Below are 20,762 nucleotides of genomic sequence, written 5' to 3' on the forward strand. Positions count from 1 at the left end.
AACCCAGCAGGCACCTGCACGACGCCCGCGCCGCCCTCCCTCGGCACGCTCCGCAGCCCAATGACGTTCAGCGGCGTCTTGCGCTCGACGCCCCGTCCGCGGAAGCTCCGCGCGTCGTCGAGACCGCCGCGCCCGCCGCGGGCCCCCGACGACGCCGATGTGCCGCGAAGGAGGCTGCTGATCTCGCTCGCCGCGGCCCTCGACCGCGAGCGGCCGTCCACGGGCTTGTTGACGTTGTTGTTGTTGTTGTTCTGCTGCTGCTGCTGCGGCTTGCTGCCGCTGCCGTTCTCCTCGGCGAAGAAGCCCGACGCGGAAAAGTGTCGAATGCAGCTCGCCACTGCGTCGCGTGTGCGCTGCGCCTCAAGGCGCGTGCGGCCCGTGGCGGATCGGAGAGTCGAGTGCATCGTGCCCTGGCTGTACTCCTCGTTCGTCTGCGTGTGTTCCGTTCGTCTCGTTTGTTTTCCTTTCGGATCTGCTTCGTCCCTCCGGTGTCCCGCTGCCCCCCTTTTTCAGCAGGATCAATTGACAAGGCAGGATGGGGTCGGGCTAGACGGGGGTGGATTGTCGTGCGTGCCTCGTTAGCTGGATCAGGAGACAAGGAGGAAGAACGTGGAGCTCAACGTTGTCGAGGTTCGAGTCGGGAGAGAGCGAGTGTGCAAATTGTTCCGATCAGGTGATTAGGTAAGCGGGTGTCACGATATCGATCCTTATCGGCATGGCCCAACATGAGAGATCATCAACGCGACCAGTGGAGCTGACGGTGCAACGGCCCAGAATCCAGTCGACCTTGATCAAGTATAACTTGACCACAGGTTCTCCACTGAGGAGGAGGTGTTCATGGAACGTCCATCACGCAACCGCGGTGCATGGCTCAAGACCCTTGTTTGGTTGGTTGCCCCCTTCACTGTAAAGTGGAAAGAGACAGGCGAACACCATTCAAGTGGCATAACACCAGCCAGTAAGTAGCCAAGTGACTTCCATCATGATCGTCTGTATCGTGTTCTCTAGCGACCTAGGTATTATGCTCCAAATTATCCAAAACGCCGAGACCAAATTGGTCCTCCCCGCGCCGCCGCTCTGCCCGGTCCATCAGGCCTATGCTATCGCGAACCGCGCAAACTAAAGGCCTTGCCATGGCCTAGTCTCCCACTGGTTTTGATCTCGATCCCGTAATTTCAAGTCCTCTCTGGGAACACTCCCCATGAAACCGATGCCTGTTCGCAACGACCAAAAAAAAAAAAAAAAAAAGTGGACATAAAACACCCAAACGCCACTCTGAGCAGCCTGCCAGCCCCATACAAACGGAGAGCGAGCAAAAGGACAGAGGCAAACACGCAACCAGACCTCCAACGTCGCAAGAGAGTGCGAAATAATACCTCAACCGTCAACACCTCGCTTAGTTGCGCCAAATCTAGCACCTCGGCCGCAAATCTACCTTGTCGCCAGAGATAGAGGGATGAGAAAGTCCAATCAGTTGTTCACGGTTAGCTTGCTGTACTTGGAAACAAGCTCGTTCATCTTGGCCGTCAGGTCCGGTATCCTGAACGGTTTTGATATCACATCGTCCTAGTGCACTTGTTAATACAAAGTCAAGAGTCAAGAGTGGGAAGTTGAGTCAAAACGTACAATGCCCGCAGCCTTTGCATCCTCGATCTGCTCAGGCCGAGCGTATGCCGTCACAGCAATAATGGGGATGTGGTCGATGAGCACGCCTTCTCGCTCCAGCTCACGGATCCGCCTGGCACACGTCATGCCGTCCATGACGGGCATTTCGAGGTCCATCAGGATGACGCTCAGATGGTAGCCCTCGCTCTCCTTGCCTGTCCAGAAGCGGCACTTTTTCAAGGCGTCCAGAGCTTCACCGCCGTGGTTGGCCACATGCGTGACGTTGCCGCAATTCTTCAGCTGCCGTTGTAAGACCTTTTGGTTGACAATGTTGTCTTCGACGATGAGCACATCATGGCCTGTCTTAGAGGGTGTTGGGCCCGGCGATTGCGAAGCGTCCGCTGCCGGACGGTGAGACGGACGGCGGATCATTTTTGTCGGCGGTGGAGGGGTCGTGGGCGTCGAGACCCTGCCTGGCCGGGCTACGCGATTCGCCGCCACGCTCGACTCCTCCGCGGGCATGGCTGTTTTGCGACACTTGATGAAGAATGAAAAGGTGCTACCGAGACCCTCTTTTGAAACCACACCAATCTGGCCGCCTTGCAGCTCGGTGAGCATGCGAGAGATGAAGAGCCCGAGCCCGGAGCCGCCATACTGCACGTGTGTGCGTGGTGACGCTTGGGAGAACCTTTGGAACAGAATCTTCTTCTCCTCTTCCCGCAACCCGGGGCCTGTATCTTGGACAGAGAAGTGCAGGTTCATCTCGTCGCCATCGCCCCAGTCCTTGTCGCTAGTCAGGTTGCGAAGATCACTCCTGCGGCTGGGGAAGTACAACGAGTTTTCCTTAACCTCGGAAAGGTCTCGAGACGCCGTCAAGGTTATGGAAATGCGGCGCTCTTGGCGGTTTTGTGTGAATTTTATAGCATTAGTCATTAAGTTGATCAGTACTTGTCGTAGTCGTGAAGGGTCAAGCCTGACCCAATCAATGCCGTAGTCGGTGTAGGCGGACAGCGTACTGAACTGGAGCTCAATGTCGTGCGCCTGAACCTCGGCCTCAAACATTTTGAGGACGTTCTCGACGATATTGACAGGGTGCGCGTCGACCGGCGTAACGAGAAGAAGCTGCGAATCTAATTTGGAAAGTGTCAGGATGTCGTCGACGATGCGGTGCTGGTGACTGGCGCAGAGATTGATCGTGTTCGCCGCTTCAGTGCAGACATCGAGGAGCGTCTGTACAGGTTGAGCATCTGGATGCTCACGATAGCGGGCCGTCGTGTTTGCAATCTCATCAGCACATTGCAAGATGGCACTAAGAGGGTTGCGCATCTCGTGGCTCGTGATATCAATGAAGTTCTCCTGTTGGCGCTTGAGCTCGACGGCTTCTTCTCTGCGCTGCATCTGGAAGGCCTCGGCCCACTTCTGCGACGAGATGTCTGTGATGCAGCCGAAAATGCTCTTGAGGTTGCCTTCTTCGTCTCGTTCGGGGAAGGCACTCATCAACACCCACGTGTCGATGGTGTTGTCGCCGTTTTGGCGGCTACACTTGAATCTGAATTCATGCGTAATGGCGACCTTGTCTGTGAGAAGCGCCTGCCACACCATTTCTACGCCGGCACGGTCCTCATCTCGAATGCTCTGCATCCAGGTGTCCGTACTGTCTTCTCCACGGGGGTGTCGTGAAATCTGCCACCACGTGTCGTTGGCGAAATTGAACTGGCCCGCGCCGTTGGCGATGAACATGCCGACAGGGGCAAACTCGGCCATCCGCGTGAATTTGTACTCGCTCTCGACAGCTTCTTGCGTTCGCAGGATGAGCTCAGTGCGTAGCTCCTCGCGGTCAAGCGCGGCGAGTCTGGCAGCGCGCTGCCCTCGCTTAATCTCTTCTTCGAAAAGGACAACAGAGGCCAGCGAGGTTGCAAGCTGTCGGGAGAGCAGGTGGATGAAAAGCTGATAGTCGTCGTCGTAGGGGCGGCGGGGGTTGGTGCCCATCACAATGAAGCCCACCACCGAGTCACCTGCCGTTGTTGGGTGTACAGGCAGGACGACTACCGTCCTCGACGCGTCCCCGAATCCTCGCCACGAGATACCGTCAATGAGGTCAAGCGGCAGGGTACCTGCCTCCGCTGAGAGAACGACGGGCGTGCCGTGCATCGACATCGATTGTCGCATATAGGGAGCGAAACCTTCGTCCGAGGCTCTCAGGTTGAGATCGGGAATGGCGGCAGGGTGGTCCTCGTTGACGCCAATGGCACCCTCCAATTGAAGTAGCGGGGGATGCGCGACACTGCCCGAATGCATCGAAGACATTTCGCTTTCGCTGTCGTCCTTGACTGAGTAAATCAAGGCAAACGGGATGTCAATGTCGTTGTATTCGAGGCCTTCACGTACACGTGGCCAGAAGCTTCGAACGTCACGGGCTGCTGCCGTCTTCTCGCCTACCTCGCGCAGCGTGAGCATGCGGCGTTCATTCACCTTGCGCCTGGTGTTCTCAAAGGCCGGGTTGTAGATTCCGACGACCTCACCATCGCTGCCGACAAGGGGCACGAGCGACCATGAAAAGAAGGCCTCTTCGGTGAAGCCATGACGATCGATGAAGAGTTGATTGTCATTCTTGAGAGTGGACTGGCCGGAATCCCACGCGCTCTGCATGATGGGTTGCAGGTCATCCCAAATTTCGCTCCACGCATCGGCATAGCGCATGCCCATAAGAGAGGGGTGCTTCTGGCCGGCGAGCTCAATGTAGGCCTCGTTGTAAATAGTGACGAATTCAGGACCCCAATATAGGGCCGCTGGATGCGGGCTACCCATGACCATGTTGGCCATGGCCCTGAGATCGGCGCTCCAATACTCTATCGGACCGAGCGACGTGGCGCCCCAGTCGGTATTGCGGGCAAAGAGAATATGTTCACTGATTTCCGGTGTTATAGTGATTCGCGTCCAGTCAAACGAGGGTCGAAGGAGACCTGCTTTGAAGACGTGCTGCGTAAATTCGTCGCTATGGTGCCTCTCCTCAAGGCACTCGTCGACACCGTTTTGCATGGCGCTGTCGCCGGTCGGAACCAACTCCATGGGCATCTCTGGTTGCAACTCGACACCGAAATAGTCGGGTTCATTGGCTAGCGGTGTGTCAGAGGCGGTCGAGGTGGGCGTCGGGCCTCTGGTGCGCTCTTCGAGCACTTGCGCCTCCTTGGCCGTGCCAGGCGAGGAGGGCATCAGCGACACGGCACTAGTGTTGCCACTGACGAAACGAAACCTCTTGCGCAACGTCGAACATGTCCAGTTTATATTACCATATAGATGTGAGGAAAGGCAGACGTCCATGCCTTCGTTGTTTTTCGTGTGGCTCATCACCCATGCCTTGAAATTGGTGTAGTTCTGATCCTTTTCAGCCTTCTCGCCGTCGAGAGAGAGAAGCTCAAGGACGCCGCTGGAGGCTCGGAGAGAGGCATTGGCGTAGATTAAGTGCAGCGAGAGATTGTTGCCATTGACAGGGTTGGCGAGGTCGATGATAAAAGTCGGCCGCTCGTCTTGTTCGAGCAGCTCTATGACGCCGCAGCCATTGAGCAGCTGCAGGCCGGGGGGTAGATACTGGCTGCTGGGGCTTCTCGAAGAACTGCCTCCGGGCTCGATGGAGGACCAGCTGCCGCTTCCAGATGTACTCCCGGAGCGGGCCGGGCTCGCGGAGCTGACATGGCCACGGGGCAGCCTGACGGTGCGGACATCATTCTCCTCGCGGAGGCGAGCCAGGAGCGCCGCGGCCGCGTCTGTGGGCGGAAGAAACGGGGCACGGCTCGACATGGGTTTGGGCGAGTTTGAGAAGAACAAGGGTGAAGTGACGCCCTCGCTCTTCAGCAGTGCAAGAGCTGCGGCGGCTGTCGGTGTCCTGGGGACTCCGGAGAGATCGATGGCGCGCGGCGGCAGCAGACGAGTGCGGGGTTTCTTCAGTGGTGACGACTTTGCGCCAGACCGTGCTGTATCCTCTTCGGACGGCCGCTTTACTGGCAGCGGGTTGGGTCTTCGGGAGGGCTGCTGAGGCTTCGTATGCGTCGACCAGGCGGTTGTCGGCGGCCACGTCGTGGACGCGTGGGGGAAGGTGGAGAAAAGAGTGTCGCGAGGTGTCGGCGTTGTGGTCAAACCATACCGACCGACTGCAGAAGACCAGTCGTCTCCGGCCAGGTGGTGAGAGCGTCTGTTCTGCCTCTTGCTGCTGATGTCGTCGTTGCGAACGTGGGTGTTTACAGCAAAATCGGATCGGCAGACGTTATCGTGTGGGTGATCGAGGGCGAAAGAGTGGATGCGGACGTCGGTGCGAGGCGAGGAAGCAGGCGGGCCAGAGGATGGCGGTAATGAGGCGGAGAGGTGGTGCTTGTCTGGCAGGGGAGATGTTGGCCAAGCGGACGAGTGCGCCGTAATTGGCGAAGAGGGAAACCCAGGAGCACCAGGGCCTGTGGCAAAGGTAGCAGAAAGAGGCGACAACAACAACGACGACGACGATGCAGGCTCGACAGAAGAGAAGAAGGAGCGGCGAGTGCCACCGCAGAGGGAAGTGGGAGAGGCTGTGGGCGAGATCGGTCGAGTTGTGTCGTGGTGATGGTCGTTGGCCAACGGCATGAATGCGCCGCTTGGATGGTGCTGGTAGTGCTGGCTGGGTGAGGACGTATGTGGAGAGGCGGCCAAAACAGCAAGCAGCGCCTACCTAGAGGTACGGGCGGGGCGTGGGGAGGGGGGCCGGCCGAAGACCGAAGGGCCTGGACGTGTGACAGGACAGGCGGCGGTGCCAGTCTCGATGGCGATGGAGGCGATGGCGACAGGGGAATCGAAAGAGGGGTACGGAGAGAAAAATCAGACGGCCAAGCATCCAATCCAGTGCTCCAACGGACTCTTTCCCGAATAATCGAAGCAAAGAGAAAGGAAGGAGGAGCTTGCTGTTGTTGCCTCCACTCTCTGCCCTTGTCGGGGATGGTGCGGTGATGACTTCCCGCGAGTACCTTAGTTCGTAGTAGAATCTTTCGAAGACAGGCAGGTACTGTCTGCGTGGGAATTGGGGTAAGACCCAGGAGCACAGCACTTCACTTCAGTTCAGGGGGAAGGTGCGGGGGAGGTGCCCACAGGACGATGAGGTGGAAGTCCTGTCGGTGCTGTGGGAGGAAGCCTGGGGGCCTGGTCAGCGCGGGCACAGGCGAGAAAAGCGACAACGGTGGTGGCGGCAACTGGACGCACGAGGCAGCGCTGGCCATTGACGAGGGGGGCCCCTGGTCAAGCCCGAGTCGTAGAGGTGATGGGACGGACAGCAGGCGAGGTAAGAACGGCGGGCGGCGATACAGGCACGGCTCGCTCAGGACAATGCCACATGCACTGGGGCACGGGTGGAAAGCGCACTGCTGGTGGTACTACTGGCGGCCGAGTGTTGTAGGAGTTCTGGATGGAAAGTAATAGGCTCGATTGTCCCCGGGGCCAGGGGGGGGTCAAGTGCTCATCGAGAGAACGTATGGGCAATCGAGATTCCAGTGGGCGGGCGATGCAAGGTCTCAATCGGGGCGGGCAGACAGGAGGAGACAGAGAGGGTCGATGGTAGAGGGCCGTCGCTAATAAAAGGATGGGTCGGTCGGCGGCGGGCGGTCGGTGGCCGATGGGCGATGGTAGGTAGGCTCGTTGATTGTTGGCTCGGGAGTGATTCAGGAGCAATTCGAATGAGGAGAGATGGAGGGTAGGAAAGAGATGGGAAACTATCAGCTCAGCCAAATGGGCATGGAAGCTCAGATGGAAGGCCCGGGAATGGAAAGGAGAAATGTGCCTTGTCTCTTCTTGCTTTGCGTGGTTGCCAGCACGTCTTTCCTTCATCAGTCAGTCAGTCAGTCCCCTTAGGGCGAGCTCGTTTCTCAGCCAGCCTGCGTAACGAAGACGGGATGCGGGATGGAGCATGGAGTACCTATGGAGCCCAAGCCAACCCAGAGACGGTACAGATCAGCAGCCGCGGCGTGCGGTCAGCGCCAGCCCCTCGGCCGCCTAATGACTCCCCCCCCCTCCTATGGGGCTGGCAGTTCCAATAAAGCCCGCCGGATAAGAGGGCCAAGAGGGCCCTTTGAGCGTCCCTGAGACGTGCCGTGGGGAATTTGGCGGTTCTAAACGCGGTCCAGACCTGCCTGTATGTGATACTTCCAAGGGATGATACCTCGTCTTGGTCGACATACGGTGGCCCTTCGGTAGCGGGCCATCCGCCGGCCGGTGAACCATTCGACGTCCCAGCCTAATACCGTCTCGATACTGCGCTTCGAATTGCAGCGCATGCCTAGAGGCATCTCTCACTAAGATACTTGGGCTCTCCTGCGTCTATGGCCAGACAATAGCAGATACTTGGGAGGCCGTCTGATGATCCACCGCAGTCAAGACGTTCGTTCAATGTGATGTGCCTGGACAAACATCGCCGGCACCAGCACCCGTCATCGTCACCGTCACTGTCACTGTCTGCTCCATCCGCCACGTTGGTTGCGCCCACCCACCAGCCCACACGCCATCATGTCTTGGCATCCTGCTGAGGCCCCAGAAGCAGGTGCCATGCTCCTTGCCTCAACTCTGGACGCTGAGAAGGCTAGAAAGGTGCAACGCGACTGCCCTAGTCGTTCCACGTTGAGCTTGCGTCGGGATTCCGGCAGGCACATGTTCTGGCAGGCGGTCACGACGGCGATGCTCTCGCCTGCTCCACTGCTCGGCGAGCCAACTTGCTTTGATGTGAACCCGACCCTCGGAAGAAAGCTCGTCAAGAATGTACCAGATCGAGAGACGACCAGAACAGCTCCAATCGATCTGTCACGGATGCTATGCCCGTGCCACCCCCATCCAACCAGCGACCTGACCAAGAGCAATGGCCCCAACGGCGCCAGCACAAAAAGCATTTCCCATCGTCCCATGCCCTTTTCTGAATCCCTTTTTGCCTTTCTCGGCACTCCAGCCAGGGCCATCCCCGCCGTCTACGGTCCAGACCGCAATCTGCCCCACTTGCCATCGCCGATCGTATTTTCCTCACTGAGGGCGACTCACACACACACACACACACACACACACACACATCATGCCTCACATGTTGCCTAGTGGGCCGCTCGCCTTACCGTTTGGTGGCAGACCGCCGGTCAAAGAACCCGCCAACCTCGAAGAAGCCCACCGGATCCGCATCACCGGGTGCCAACCTCGGGGAGAAAAAAAGGAATGCGCTGTGGTAAGCAGACGTTCGGGTCCTCGGAACACACAGCTGCCAAGCAAACGCCTTGTCTCGCCTCGATTCGTCCCGCCAAAGACATCCAACCGTCTGGCACCGAAACACGGGAAACGACAAAGTCGTTGAAACTCGTTCGTCCTTGAGACGACGAAGTGAGGATTCTATCATCTGAACGTAAAAGCCGAAGCAATGACGCCACGCCCCTATGACGACGTCCTTCTCTCGCCAGTCGCAGTAGCGCGGGACCTGTCAAGGTCCACCCGCTTTGCCGAGACGCCCACAGCCCTTTCCCCCCGTCTCTCCCCGTTCGCGGTCGTGTTCATCCCAAACAGAGTTTACGCTTGGTCGCCAGGCCAGTCCGGTGAAGCATACTCTCCTGAAGCGCTATGGAGGGCGGGACTGGGAAGCCGCCGACAGGAGAAGGGTCGCGGGATCGACGGCAGGTAATAGACATCACTAGACGCACGGAGTATATTCCGCGCCCCGAAGATCTTCGCACGTGGAATGTGCGCACGATGGCAGGCGCCCCGCCAGACTGGGAGCGTAGAAGCCCACTGCTGCGTCGATCACGAATCTTCTACGCAGGCTCACTAGCTACGGCCGCACGTGCTTCAGATGCTATCAAGGTGCTGTCCGGGTTGTCGGGGACAGACTGCCTGATAGCCGGGGGGCTGCTTGCTCGATTGGAAGAGCAGCAGGCCGAGTGTCTCTTTTGAGCTAGAGGATCGTGATGAACGCCAGCGATGAAAGAGTGAGAGGTTCGTTTTTGGAGTCAGTAGCAAGAATGACGAGATACAAGCAGATTTTTGTGTGGGTCAAATCAACAGACCAGCGTTGGTATAGTTGTTGAGGGGAGATGTCTGCCTTCATTGACACCAATCTACCTCGCCATCTAATCCTCTATGGGATGCAGCCAAATTTGACGTCTGCCAACCCATCGTGCTCACTCGGATTCAAGAAGCAATCATTTTCGTTTTGTTTAAAGTAAAAAAAAAAAAACACAGAATAACACATGCTCCGAATTGAAACAGCAATCGGTCCCATATGTTGGTGTCATCTGCCATAGACATGTTCAGATACGTGAGGCTCAGCATTCAGCCAGCAATATCAACCTCCTGTTCCCTCCTCCTCATTCAAGAGCCTGTGTTCGTCGTGGTAGTGGCATCTCCCTGTGAGAACGAAGCATGGCCCGCCATCACATTTTTGTCTTAGGTGATATCCTTGGACCTTCGAGCTCGGAACTTGCTATGTTCCGCGTTCCTGATTTGCGGGAGCAAGTCAGGATGGAACTTCGAGCTTGCCAAATGAGCTTGCCAAATGGCTGGCAACACGAGTTGGTATCGACCTCGTAGCGTCCGGTGTGAGCCATCGCAGGAGGCAAATAAGCTGATCTGGACGGACTATCGCTAGGTCTGTTACGCTACAGAATGGAAGGGCAGTTCAAATATGCAATCCAGCGATATGGCCTGGCATTTCTCCGCCCTCAAAGGCATACTTCGGCGAGCCGCAACTTGATGGGTAGGCAACACAAGACTTCCAATGTTCTTCCACATATATAGCTCTTTGTGATGCGCCACGTCATCCCCGTCGAGGCACAACATGCACCAGTGAGACTAAGCCTCGTTGTTCTCGCCATGGCTACAAAAGACACAAGGACATCGAGATGGGGTCGTCTCTCGTTACTCGTGGGATCCTGGAGTGCACCGTGATCCGGAGTTGAAGCCCTAGAGAGAGCTCCTGATATGAACCGCGATGTTTGCTGTTATACATGTACATTTGTATAAGCTGACAAGATTTTTCTCCCCTGAAATTTCCTTGGAGGTGCTGTCAGACTTCTCAACAAAGCGAGTGCAAACCGCAGAGTTTGCTGGTTAGTAGAATGTCAAGGGAAATAGATAGTCAAGAAGTTAACTTCCTCGAACTAAGGAACTTGTCACAGAGACGATGGCATGCCTATACTTCTGATGAGGTCGAACCATCTCACCAGGACCTCCCCAGCTGTCGGGTGAGACGCGTATCCATGTTTCCTTGCTGGTTCAGGGCGATGGGGTATGGGGGATGATCGAGCCTGGAAGGGCCAACCGTACGCGCTGTCTGTATCTATAGTGACCAGACCTTGTACGGTTAGGAAACATTGGGCATTCAAAATGATAGAATTCCTTCCAGCATGAAGTAGGTTGCCTGAGGTACCGCCATTATCCTCAATCAAGGGGCAAATGTTGTTCCCAAGGGTATCGAACAAGACACGCAGGGTCGATATAGATTTCACCTCCCGCAACGGGGTCGTGTTTCGGATCTCAGGAGATAGTTGAATATGGTGTAGAGCTACAGCGTATTGATCCAGGGCCCCAGGCATGCCGGGTTGAGCCTCGATCCTGTGACGGAGAAAGAGTCGATGGGCTATGTGATACCTCCCTCTTCTACCCCGCATTCGGAGGCGCCCTAAAATAGGCAAAATGTAGGCGGTTGACGATGCGAATTGAATTCAATCGAATACAGGAGTTCACTAGAATGATGCAAGTGTAAGTCATGGCCGTAGCTATCCATGGTCAGCGGCTTTGTCTGCAACGTCGACATGTCGTCGTGAAGTGAGGGTGGAGCTCCGGCGAGCTCTCACGAAGCTTGGGCTACTACTCCCCCCCAAGCCCCCCACCGGGCTAGCGGGCAGTGGGCGGCAATGGAAGGGGCCACGGACCCATGATCTGCAGGTGCACCCTGAGTGCCTACTCGCGGGTGCTCATTGGCCAGGCCCCAGCCCCCAACCGCCAAATCACGACCCTCGCCCCTCATCACGGCGCTTACATCTCACCCCTCCCGGTGACAACCTGCCCCCATTGGCCATGGTCGCTGTGATTGCTCTCGCATGCCCGGCAAGACTGGCAGCCATCCCAGTACGACCACCCCAAATGCTGCAGAAACCAACGAACGGCGGGTGGCATGCCGTGAGGCCCATGGCCCTTAAACCTGCCACCGCCCACGGGGACCGGCGCGGCTCTTCTCTTTTCCCCCCTCCTTGAGAAGACGACGACGACGACGACGACGACGAAGACGACGAACAGACGACTTGCATCGATCCATCGGTGGCACAACACGGTCCGTGAAGCTGGCATCTGGACCAATGTGAAAGACGACCTCTCTGGCGACGATTGCGCCTCGAGCGGTACAAAGAACTCCGCCACCCGACGTGAACATAGACAAAGCGGGGGAAAGACGCAGGCGTAGACGACGACAACCCCTCGACTGAGCTCAACCTCGAAGACTGACATTTCATTTTCTTTCACAACATACCACCTGAAAATCCGAAACCCTCACACACGAGAAGATGAACTACCGCATCTTCCACCGCAAGTGGCCCTCGGCCAAGCGCTACATGTGGTTCAACATGCTCGCCGAGCTCATCTGCATGGTCCCCCTCCTTGTCCTCTTCGGCATCGCCCAGCCCAACACCTGGCGCACCAAGATGTGGCAGATTGGCTACGAGAATGGCTGGAACTCGGATCCTCGCATGATTCTCTACGCCCACGCAAACTATCGCCCTCTGCCCAAGATCCCCTTTGTCTGGTCACAATCGTGCGTGTTCCTCCGAATAACTGTCTCTCATTGAGTTGCTTCATACTGACCAACACCAACAGCCTGACCGACTTCAACGTCGCCCTGACACTCGTGTCCCTCTTCAGCCTCATCGTCCGCATGGTGCTCTTCATTATGAAGGTCTACTACCCGCTCGTTGCGCTCATCTTCAACATCATCCTCACGGCCCTCTGGACAACCTCCATGTACGGCCAGATGGGGCCCGATCACGCCGACCCCGAGCGCCCCTCCAACATTGCCTGGTACATCACCCGCTCCTGCGCCCCCGCCGGCGGCCGCCACAATGCCGAAAAGTCCTGCCGCCTCGCCAAGGCTTCCTTCGCCGTCACCGTCCTCATGCTCGCCGTGGTCCTCGTCAACCTTGGCATGGCCGTCTGGGGCATGTGGCCCACCGAGGCCGACAAACACCCGCACCGCAAGAACTCGCGCTGGGGCGACGACAGCGACGACGAGGACGAGGACGACGACAATGTCGAGTCGGACAGGAGCAGCCCCGTCAAGACGGGCGGCCAGTGGGAGATGGCCAGCATGGCCGGCGGCAAGGGCCCCGCCAGCCCGAGAGTCATGGTCCAGCCGTACACGCCCAGGACCATGGCCTTCCAGACGCTGGATCGCAAGCTGCCACTGAGGCAGCAGTACGGTTGAGCGGGAGCCCATGCCGAGAGTGGTGTCTTTTCTTTGTTTTGTTTCCTATCGTTAGAAGAAATGGCCGTGACGGGCAGGTGTGAAGCAATCTGTCTCTTCTGCTTGGAGTTTGGGACGTCAGAATTCTTTTGCTACAAGACTTACTACTCATTACTGTCTGTGGAGCGTGGAAATGAAACCATCCATGGCCAGTGTATAGGCCGGCCGCTCTCAAGACGGGACAGTTTCCCTCGTGCACACTACATAGCCCACACTATCTGAGCTGCAACAAATGCATGACATTGTCAGACAGGGTTTGAATTCAGCCTTTCTTTCGTGATATGCAAACTGCACATAGGCCCGTGCTACGAACCGTGCCGTCGTAGTAGTCAAGTTTTCCGGGAGCAAGATGCCTTCATTGCGTGGCATTGCCCCTTTGTGTCAAAATTCATACAGTATCGAAACACTGGCCCCTCCCTCATTCTTCCCCGGCCTCTCCGAAACTCACGAGGACAGCCTGACTTGCCAGCACCTCCACCTCCACCACACCCTCCCGTACCTCGACCCTCTCTCCGACCGTGACATTGCGCAGCCTCACGGGCCTCCCCTCTGCCAGCTCCTGATTATAGCTCCAGCCGTCCCACGTGATACCGGAGATGGCGTCACTGCCGTTTGCAAAAAGTCTCTGCACCCGTGCCGACCCGTCCAACCCCGGCACGGCAAAGGCATAGCGAAACAAGGGGCGGGCCCGGGCCATGGGGTCGGAAATCTCGCCGGTGCCGTTGACGGTTGAGTTGTGAGCCTCAAGGTTGAGGACGAGGAGGCGGGCTAGTGTTGAGTTGTGGTACGCGGCATAGGCGGCGGCGCGTGGGGTGGGAAGCGAGATGTGGGCAATGGAGATGCGGGGTGGCGGCACAGCGTGACCGGGCGAGAGCATGGCGGCCACGGCGACGTTGCCGTAGTAGGGGGGCTTGGTGCCGGCTACCGTCGTGGATGTGGTGATGGGCTGCCAGCTGCCGTACTACCAAGGCGTTAGTACAGAGATAAGGTAACGAGGGGCAGAAAGAACGAGTCATTTGCGAAACTTACACGGTAGTCGGTGCCCATGTGCATGTGCACACGTTTGATGCCGACAGAGGCCGCGTATAGGTTGAAATCGATGCCCCAGAGGGCTGCTCCGAAAGAGTTGGACAGGCCCGGTTTGCCCTGATGGTAGAGTGAGTTGTGCTCCCCTAGGATATGAGGCGGGACGTCATCGTGGTGGGCCGTCAAGTCGCGATATGTCCTCACATGGGCATCGATGGACTGCGCTGTCTTATGATGGTTCATCAACGTGTCTTGGAGAGTGACGCCGGGACTTTCGGCTCCACTGATGTAGTTGTGCGTCGAGAAGAGCTTGACGTTACCATCGCGGTTGAGACCCTCGGACCACTGTTCACCGGCCTGGAGAGGGTTGTAGACACCGCCGTTTGATGGGGCGACGTAGCGATAGAGATCATCCTCTAGCATGTCACGGCATGACTTGTCCAGAGCGTCCCTGATTTCCCTGGTACCGTTCAACCACTCCTTGATGTATTCTTTGGCGTTCCAGGTCAGAGGCCGCACTGGACCCTGAGCAGAGATGGAGAATAGGTCAGGCTCATTGCCGTACTCCCACAGGTCCAGGTTGGCTTTGCCAATGGCCTTGCAGGCTAGAGGCACGGTAGCCAGCAAAGCAGCACGGCCTTCAGGTTTGATTCCGCCGATGCCGAGGTTGAAGCCATGCGTGAACTTGGTGTTGTTGAACGTGCTATAGGATTCGAAGAAGGATGGGCCAATATCAATGGTCGTGGGGTAATCCTTCGACCTCTTCAGGTCATAGGTGCCGTTGACGGCATAAGGGAGAGACTCATCGTACAAAGCATAGTCTTGCGTGTTGCCGCCAACGCGAACATAGGGTCGTACGCCCTGGAGCTGGCCCAGGTTTTCAAGCAGATTATCGGAGAACCGATTTGGGTGAGATTTATTACCAGCAAAGTCGGGCCAGAAGACAAACTCGATGGAAAAGCTCATAAAGGCATCGAAAATGGGGCTCGTACTCTCGACCCCAGGCACGACATGAATGCCATCAGCCGGAGAAGTAAGGGAGGCTACGACGAGTAGCAATGAGTACAGCATGTCGACAGAGGCTCGCAACTGCGGAAATTGTCTCAAAATGATACCGGCTCGTGAATGAAGCCATGGTGCCAGTGCGGTAACAGCGTCGCGGGCTCTCTCGGCCACAGCAACGAGAGGGTCCAAGACGTCATGTTGGTATGGGGCCATTACGTTGGTGCCGCGAGTTCTTTGGACATGACACTTGGCTTAAGTGCCCCCTGGCGAGTTTTCAACAGCAGGCGATCCTGTGGAGGATGACAATTGCGTTTCGCGGGTAAGATGGCACAGGTCGTCGCTGGCCGCCGCGTGAAACTCCAAATTGATGATGAAGGAGAGACATTCACGCTCAGAGGTAAGGGGTGACATCTCTCATGGACGCTGCATCGGGGCAAGAGGTCTTGCCCGCTTCTTGGCATTGCTTATGCGATGAGAATCAGATGAAGACTCTGCCTTCCCTTACAGGTGGGTAGGTCTGTCGGTCCTCCTCTTGTCGAGCCAGATGTGGCACGGCTGTCGGCGCAACCAACGAATGGCATGGTCATAGCTCCTACCTACTTCTCCTCCGCGCTTACCTAGCAGCAATCATGACGGCCTGGAACCCCACTTCCCCCATCGCACCTGCCTGTAACTCGGTGACCAAAGCCGGGTGGGCGCTGATACCTGGTAGCCCCTCCCCTCGTTGTCCCGGCCCGGTGCTCAACGCCGAATGAACGTCATAACGTGATCAGCGAGACTGGCTGCATTCCGAGTAATTGAACACACATCATCTTCAACCTACCCCTTCGCAGGTCTTGGTTGCACGCCTGAACCACCTGAACCAGTGATCGAGGCCAAACAACAACCCGTCTATTCCACAGTTCCTGCAAGCCCACCTGCCCACCAATGCGGCCCTGAGGTCCTCCTCCATCACCCTAATTAAGCCCTGCGTCTGCACCCTGGCCTTTACGTTGCCGTGCCTCGGCTCACCATCATGCTCAGCATCCTGCCGCGCCCCGGCAACCCTCAGAGGCTATTAAAGCTTTCGTCTCAGGTCACAGCCAGGAGGCCAGTTCGAAACTCTTTCGTGCCCTTTACCCTTCGAACCGCTTCAACCATGGTCCCCAAGGCACGCCCTTTTCCCAGACCCAGCCCCCGGCACCTTGCTAACACTGAAACCTCAGCTCAACGACCCTTCTCTCCTCAAGCAGGATGTATGCTACGTCAACGGCCAATGGGTCAAGGCCAAGTCTGGCAAGACGTTCGAGGTCCACGATCCCGCCACCGGCAAGCTCATCGGTACCTGTCCCGAGTTTGACGGCGCCGATACCGAGAAGGCGATTGCCGCCGCCGCCGAGGCGTTTAAGGACTTCCGTCACAAGACGGGCCGCGAGCGCTCTAAGCTGCTTCGCAAGTGGTACGATCTCATGATGCAGAACGCCGAAGATTTGACCACCCTCATCACCTGGGAGAACGGTAAGCCCCTGGCCGATGCCAAAGGAGAGGTCACCTACGCCGCCAACTTCTTCGAGTGGTTCAGCGAGGAAGCCCCGCGCATTTACGGCAACACCATCCCTTCATCTGTGCCCGGCAACAGGGTCTGGACCATCAAGGAGCCCGTTGGTGTCTGTGGCTTGATCACCCCGTGAGTTCGCCGTCAGTCCCGACCCCCGCTGAATGCCGCCTGCTAAACCTTGGCAGTTGGAACTTCCCTGCCGCCATGGTCACTCGCAAAATCGGCCCTGCCCTCGCCACAGGCTGTACCGTGGTAGCCAAGGCGCCTGCTGAGACGCCCTTCACCTCTCTCGCCCTCGCCGAGCTTGCTCATCGTGCTGGCATACCCGCGGGCGTCGTCAACGTCGTGACCTCTCATCAGAACACTCCCGAGGTCGGCGAAACCTTGACCAGCTCCCCAACCATTCGAAAGGTTTCCTTCACCGGGTCCACCAACGTCGGCAAGCTCCTGATGCGCCAGAGCTCCGACACGTTGAAGAAGCTCTCTCTCGAACTCGGCGGCAACGCTCCCTTTATCGTTTTCGATGATGCCGATCTCGACGCTGCTGTTGCTGGAGCTGTTGCTTCCAAATTCCGTTCCAGTGGCCAGACATGCGTCTGTGCGAACCGCATCTACGTTCAGCGCGGTCTGTACGATGCATTTGCTGCTCGCCTCGCAGACCAGGTCAAGGGTTTCCGCGTCGGAAACGGGTTCGAGAAAGGCACGACCCACGGACCTCTCATTCACGATCGCGCCGTCGATAAGGCTGATGCTCACGTTCGCGATGCTACAGCCAAGGGCGCCAAGGTCCTGGTTGGTGGCAACAAGATGGAGGGGAGCTTCTTCGAGCCAACTGTCCTGACGGGCATGACGCGCGACATGGCCATGGCCGAGGAGGAGACGTTTGGCCCCGTGGCGGGCATCTTCCCCTTTGATACCGAGGCCGAGGTTGTTGCGATGGCAAACAGCACAACCTTTGGTTTGGCCGGCTACTTCTTCTCGAAGGACTTGCAGCGCGTGCACCGTGTCGCCGAGGCCCTGGAGGTGGGCATGGTCGGCGTCAATACGGGACTCATTTCCGACCCTGCCGCACCTTTCGGTGGTGTCAAGGAAAGTGGGTTTGGAAGGGAGGGCTCGCTTTACGGTGTCTCGGAATATCAAATTACCAAAATGGTCACATATGGAGGCATGGGTCAGCCTCTGCAGGCATAGTTCAGAACTGCTCTTTAGTCTTCAAGCGAATCTAGGTAGATGCACAAAGCCCATTTCCTGACCACTCTGTGACCTCGATCTGAGGTAAGCTGACAGCAGCGAAAGAGCTTTGCATGTGCCGGTATAGTCCCAAGCATCTACGTTGAGAAGACCACAATTAAAGAAACCTACTTCCCAAGTAGATTTCGTGGTTCGGGTAACATGCACCGCCCAGAGCGATGGCCCACATATGATCCGGTCGTGATGGCAAAAGTTGTCTATGCCAGGGCTCGAACCTGGGGCCTTTTGTGTTGCATACGGGATGTAAGACAAACGTGATAAACCACTACACTACACAGACAGCTGGTGATTTGCCAAAAAATTACGGTTTATAAAGGGCTGCAAATTAAGATCATGGCACTGTCTTCAACAGAAGCGCAGAGGAAGGGCGCCTTGAGTCGGTGGTCCGATACTTTGGGATGTCGCAGAGTCTTGCTTGTATTTTCTCTGTGACAACCAGGCATTGTTGTCTTCTTGAATTTCTGATGGAAAATTGTCATGTTCCAGTATCATGTGGTTGACGAAGGTTTACGGCGGAGAATAGCCCGTGTGTGCCTTCATGACTCCGCTTGAGGGCCTGACTTCCTCTTGTTTGACATCAGCCTCACCCCTTCAAGCTGAGTTTGGAGACCATGCGGATTGAATGGTGATTCTTGAACCTGCTCACCCCTTGAATTTCTATTCGATAGCCTCTTGCGCAAACGCATATTCTTAGGCGCCGCAATCAGCAGAGGTCCGAGCGTACTCTAGCGTACACATGGTACCTATGGTACCTATGGTACCTAGATACTAGGTACATAGACACTGTAGCTTCTGCATCAGATCCCTGAACCAATGGGAGGTCAGCCGTCCCGCCTTGCCTCTTTCCCTGTCGCGACTCCACGCGACGTCAATCGGCTGTCGCAACCTCTCCACGACTTGTGTGGTTGACCGATATTCCTCTCACGATCACCCACCGCCCATCATGGAGATCGAGACGGACGAGGAAGTCTTGCGGCAGCTTGCTGCAGGGGGCGCCATGGACTAGTAAGTGGCTTGCCTTCCAGTGCTCTAACATCTCTGACCAGGACCTAATCATCGCCAGCGCTCAATGGCCCAACCTGCTCCAAAGCATTCTCTCGAGACTTGACAAGGTGGGCAGACTTACCTATCTTGTTGTTGGCTTCAATGCTGACCATACTCCTCTTTCTGTAGATCGCACATGACGAATTCCCTATCCCGGCCCTACCACCCCCTCCCCAGCAGGCCAACGCACCAGGCCAACAAAGAACCCTTCCGCCCCTCCTTTCCTCGTCGCTCGAGACGCCCACCAGCCGGCCCTCCTCCCAGGATGCCGACAAGGAGAACAACCAACCCCAGAACTCCGCTGCCACCACCGAACCCACCGTCACAGATGATCCAGAAGAGGCGCCGGCGCCGGCGCTGCCAGTAACCCTGCCGCCAGGCGTGCTCCCGCCCCAACTGGACGGCATGCTCACCGAGATTAACAATGTCCTGACCAAGAACTTCACCAAATTCCCACCGCACACAATTCAGCGTGTCTCCGAGCTACTCCTTGAGCCGCGTCAGCACTACCGCCACCTCGCTTCCTACCTCCACGCGCTCGACCGCGTCGTCCATGTCACTTCCACCAACAATATCTACCCTCTGCCGCCCGCCATCCCCGACATGTCGACCATGACGCTCCTCTCCAACGGCGTGACTGACCCCGTCACCGGCGCCATCACATCAACAACGAGGACACCCGAACCGAAAGACCCGGCCGCCAATGTGTCCTGGGGCAACCCCACGACCGCAGCGCCACCAGCCTCCGGCGTCGGCTCCGACGAAGCCCTCGGCGGCGCTTTACTAACCCCCATCCCCTGGCTAACGCGACGTCCCAGCCCCCGAGGCGACTCTGCCTCATCCAGCCCGACCTCAACGCACTCCGGTAGCGGACCCTCGCCCGGCAACGGCCAGCAGTCCCAGGGCCAGCACGAGATCCGCACCGAGTCGACCGAGACGATCGAGGGCCCCAACGGCATGGGCCACATTGAGACGGTCACCATCAGCGTCAACGGCATCTCTTCCGCCGCCAATGCCGCCGCCACGGGCCCCCGTCCCATCACCCAAGGTGAGTTACTACGACAAGAGCAGCAGCGCGGCGTCGTCCCAGTCAGCCAACTCGCGCGCCAAGCAGAAGAAGCCGCCGCCCAGCACATCCACGCCGCCGCCGCCCAGCTCGCCGCCGCTCAGGCCGCCGCCGCCGCCGCCCGCGCCGGGTCGTCCGACGTCGACCCCGATGCTGACCCCGACGCTGACGACGACGACGACATGGCAGCCGATGCATCGACCGCCCCCGCCACCACAGACACGTCCGCCGACGCAGCTGACGGCGACGAGGCGACGACAACGTCCCCCGCCGCCGCGGCAGCCGCCGACCCAGACGAGGTGCCCCACGCCCGCGGCCCGGCCGAGATCGGCGCCGATGACCTCGGCCCCCAGAGTGCGGCCAGGACCACGTACGGCGGCCCCGGCGTCGATATGCAGGGCATCGACGTCGAGGCCGCCGTGGGCCGCAAGCCTGACGAGGAGCCGACGACTAGCGCCAACGAAGACGACGCCGCCTCGGACGCCGAGAGCGAGGCGTCGCAGAAGAGGGAGGCGGACGCCGAGGTTGGGGAGGGTCCCGCGCCCAAGAAGCGCAAGGACGGAGACGGAGACGAGGACATGAGCGATGATGGCACCGAAGACAAGACGGAGCAAGTCGACAGCGCGAAGGAGGGTTGAAGGAATGTCTGTTTGGGAGGGACGAGGAGGGGGGGGGGGGGCTTCACTCGAGGGGCACCATCGGATCCAGAACGGAAGACGAAAGATACCAGGATCAGCAGG

At 57.8% G+C, this 20,762-nt stretch overlaps 6 protein-coding genes and 1 non-coding gene across 7 annotated transcripts; 3 read left to right on the plus strand and 4 right to left on the minus strand.

The window, feature by feature from the left end:
• Positions 1 to 14: 14 nt before the first annotated feature.
• Positions 15 to 404, minus strand: D7B24_000922 (uncharacterized protein; the record flags this gene model as incomplete). The annotated part of the gene is made up of 1 exon (XM_028635170.1): positions 15 to 404. A coding segment is annotated over one exon (390 nt), but the record flags the coding sequence as incomplete, so codon positions are not given.
• A 1,066-nt stretch (positions 405 to 1,470) lies between these two features.
• On the minus strand, positions 1,471 to 6,216 carry D7B24_000923 (uncharacterized protein; the record flags this gene model as incomplete). Its single annotated transcript, XM_028635171.1, has 2 exons — positions 1,471 to 1,566; positions 1,627 to 6,216. 2 exons carry the CDS (start codon positions 6,214 to 6,216, stop codon positions 1,471 to 1,473), a joined length of 4,686 nt encoding a protein of 1,561 aa, XP_028492225.1.
• A 5,924-nt stretch (positions 6,217 to 12,140) lies between these two features.
• Positions 12,141 to 13,054, plus strand: D7B24_000924 (uncharacterized protein; the record flags this gene model as incomplete). Its single annotated transcript, XM_028635172.1, has 2 exons — positions 12,141 to 12,388; positions 12,451 to 13,054. The coding sequence occupies 2 exons, from the start codon at positions 12,141 to 12,143 to the stop codon at positions 13,052 to 13,054; spliced, it is 852 nt and encodes a 283-aa protein (XP_028492226.1).
• A 457-nt stretch (positions 13,055 to 13,511) lies between these two features.
• Positions 13,512 to 15,337, minus strand: D7B24_000925 (uncharacterized protein; the record flags this gene model as incomplete). The annotated part of the gene is made up of 2 exons (XM_028635173.1): positions 13,512 to 14,054; positions 14,123 to 15,337. The coding sequence occupies 2 exons, from the start codon at positions 15,335 to 15,337 to the stop codon at positions 13,512 to 13,514; spliced, it is 1,758 nt and encodes a 585-aa protein (XP_028492227.1).
• A 925-nt stretch (positions 15,338 to 16,262) lies between these two features.
• UGA2_1 (succinate semialdehyde dehydrogenase NADP+ linked) lies at positions 16,263 to 17,852 on the plus strand (the record flags this gene model as incomplete). The annotated part of the gene is made up of 3 exons (XM_028635174.1): positions 16,263 to 16,265; positions 16,330 to 16,790; positions 16,847 to 17,852. The coding sequence occupies 3 exons, from the start codon at positions 16,263 to 16,265 to the stop codon at positions 17,850 to 17,852; spliced, it is 1,470 nt and encodes a 489-aa protein (XP_028492228.1).
• Positions 17,853 to 18,106: 254 nt separating this feature from the next.
• D7B24_000927 lies at positions 18,107 to 18,192 on the minus strand. The gene has a single exon. It is a non-coding gene; the product is annotated as a tRNA-Val (tRNA).
• Positions 18,193 to 18,855: 663 nt separating this feature from the next.
• On the plus strand, positions 18,856 to 20,660 carry D7B24_000928 (uncharacterized protein; the record flags this gene model as incomplete). The annotated part of the gene is made up of 3 exons (XM_028635175.1): positions 18,856 to 18,917; positions 18,976 to 19,024; positions 19,086 to 20,660. 3 exons carry the CDS (start codon positions 18,856 to 18,858, stop codon positions 20,658 to 20,660), a joined length of 1,686 nt encoding a protein of 561 aa, XP_028492229.1.
• Between the last annotated feature and the right edge of the window lie 102 nt (positions 20,661 to 20,762).

Source organism: Verticillium nonalfalfae, assembly GCF_003724135.2.
Source record: "Verticillium nonalfalfae strain VnAa140/NRRL 66861 chromosome Unknown scaffold_116, whole genome shotgun sequence".
In the NCBI taxonomy this organism is placed as follows: domain Eukaryota; kingdom Fungi; phylum Ascomycota; class Sordariomycetes; order Glomerellales; family Plectosphaerellaceae; genus Verticillium; species Verticillium nonalfalfae.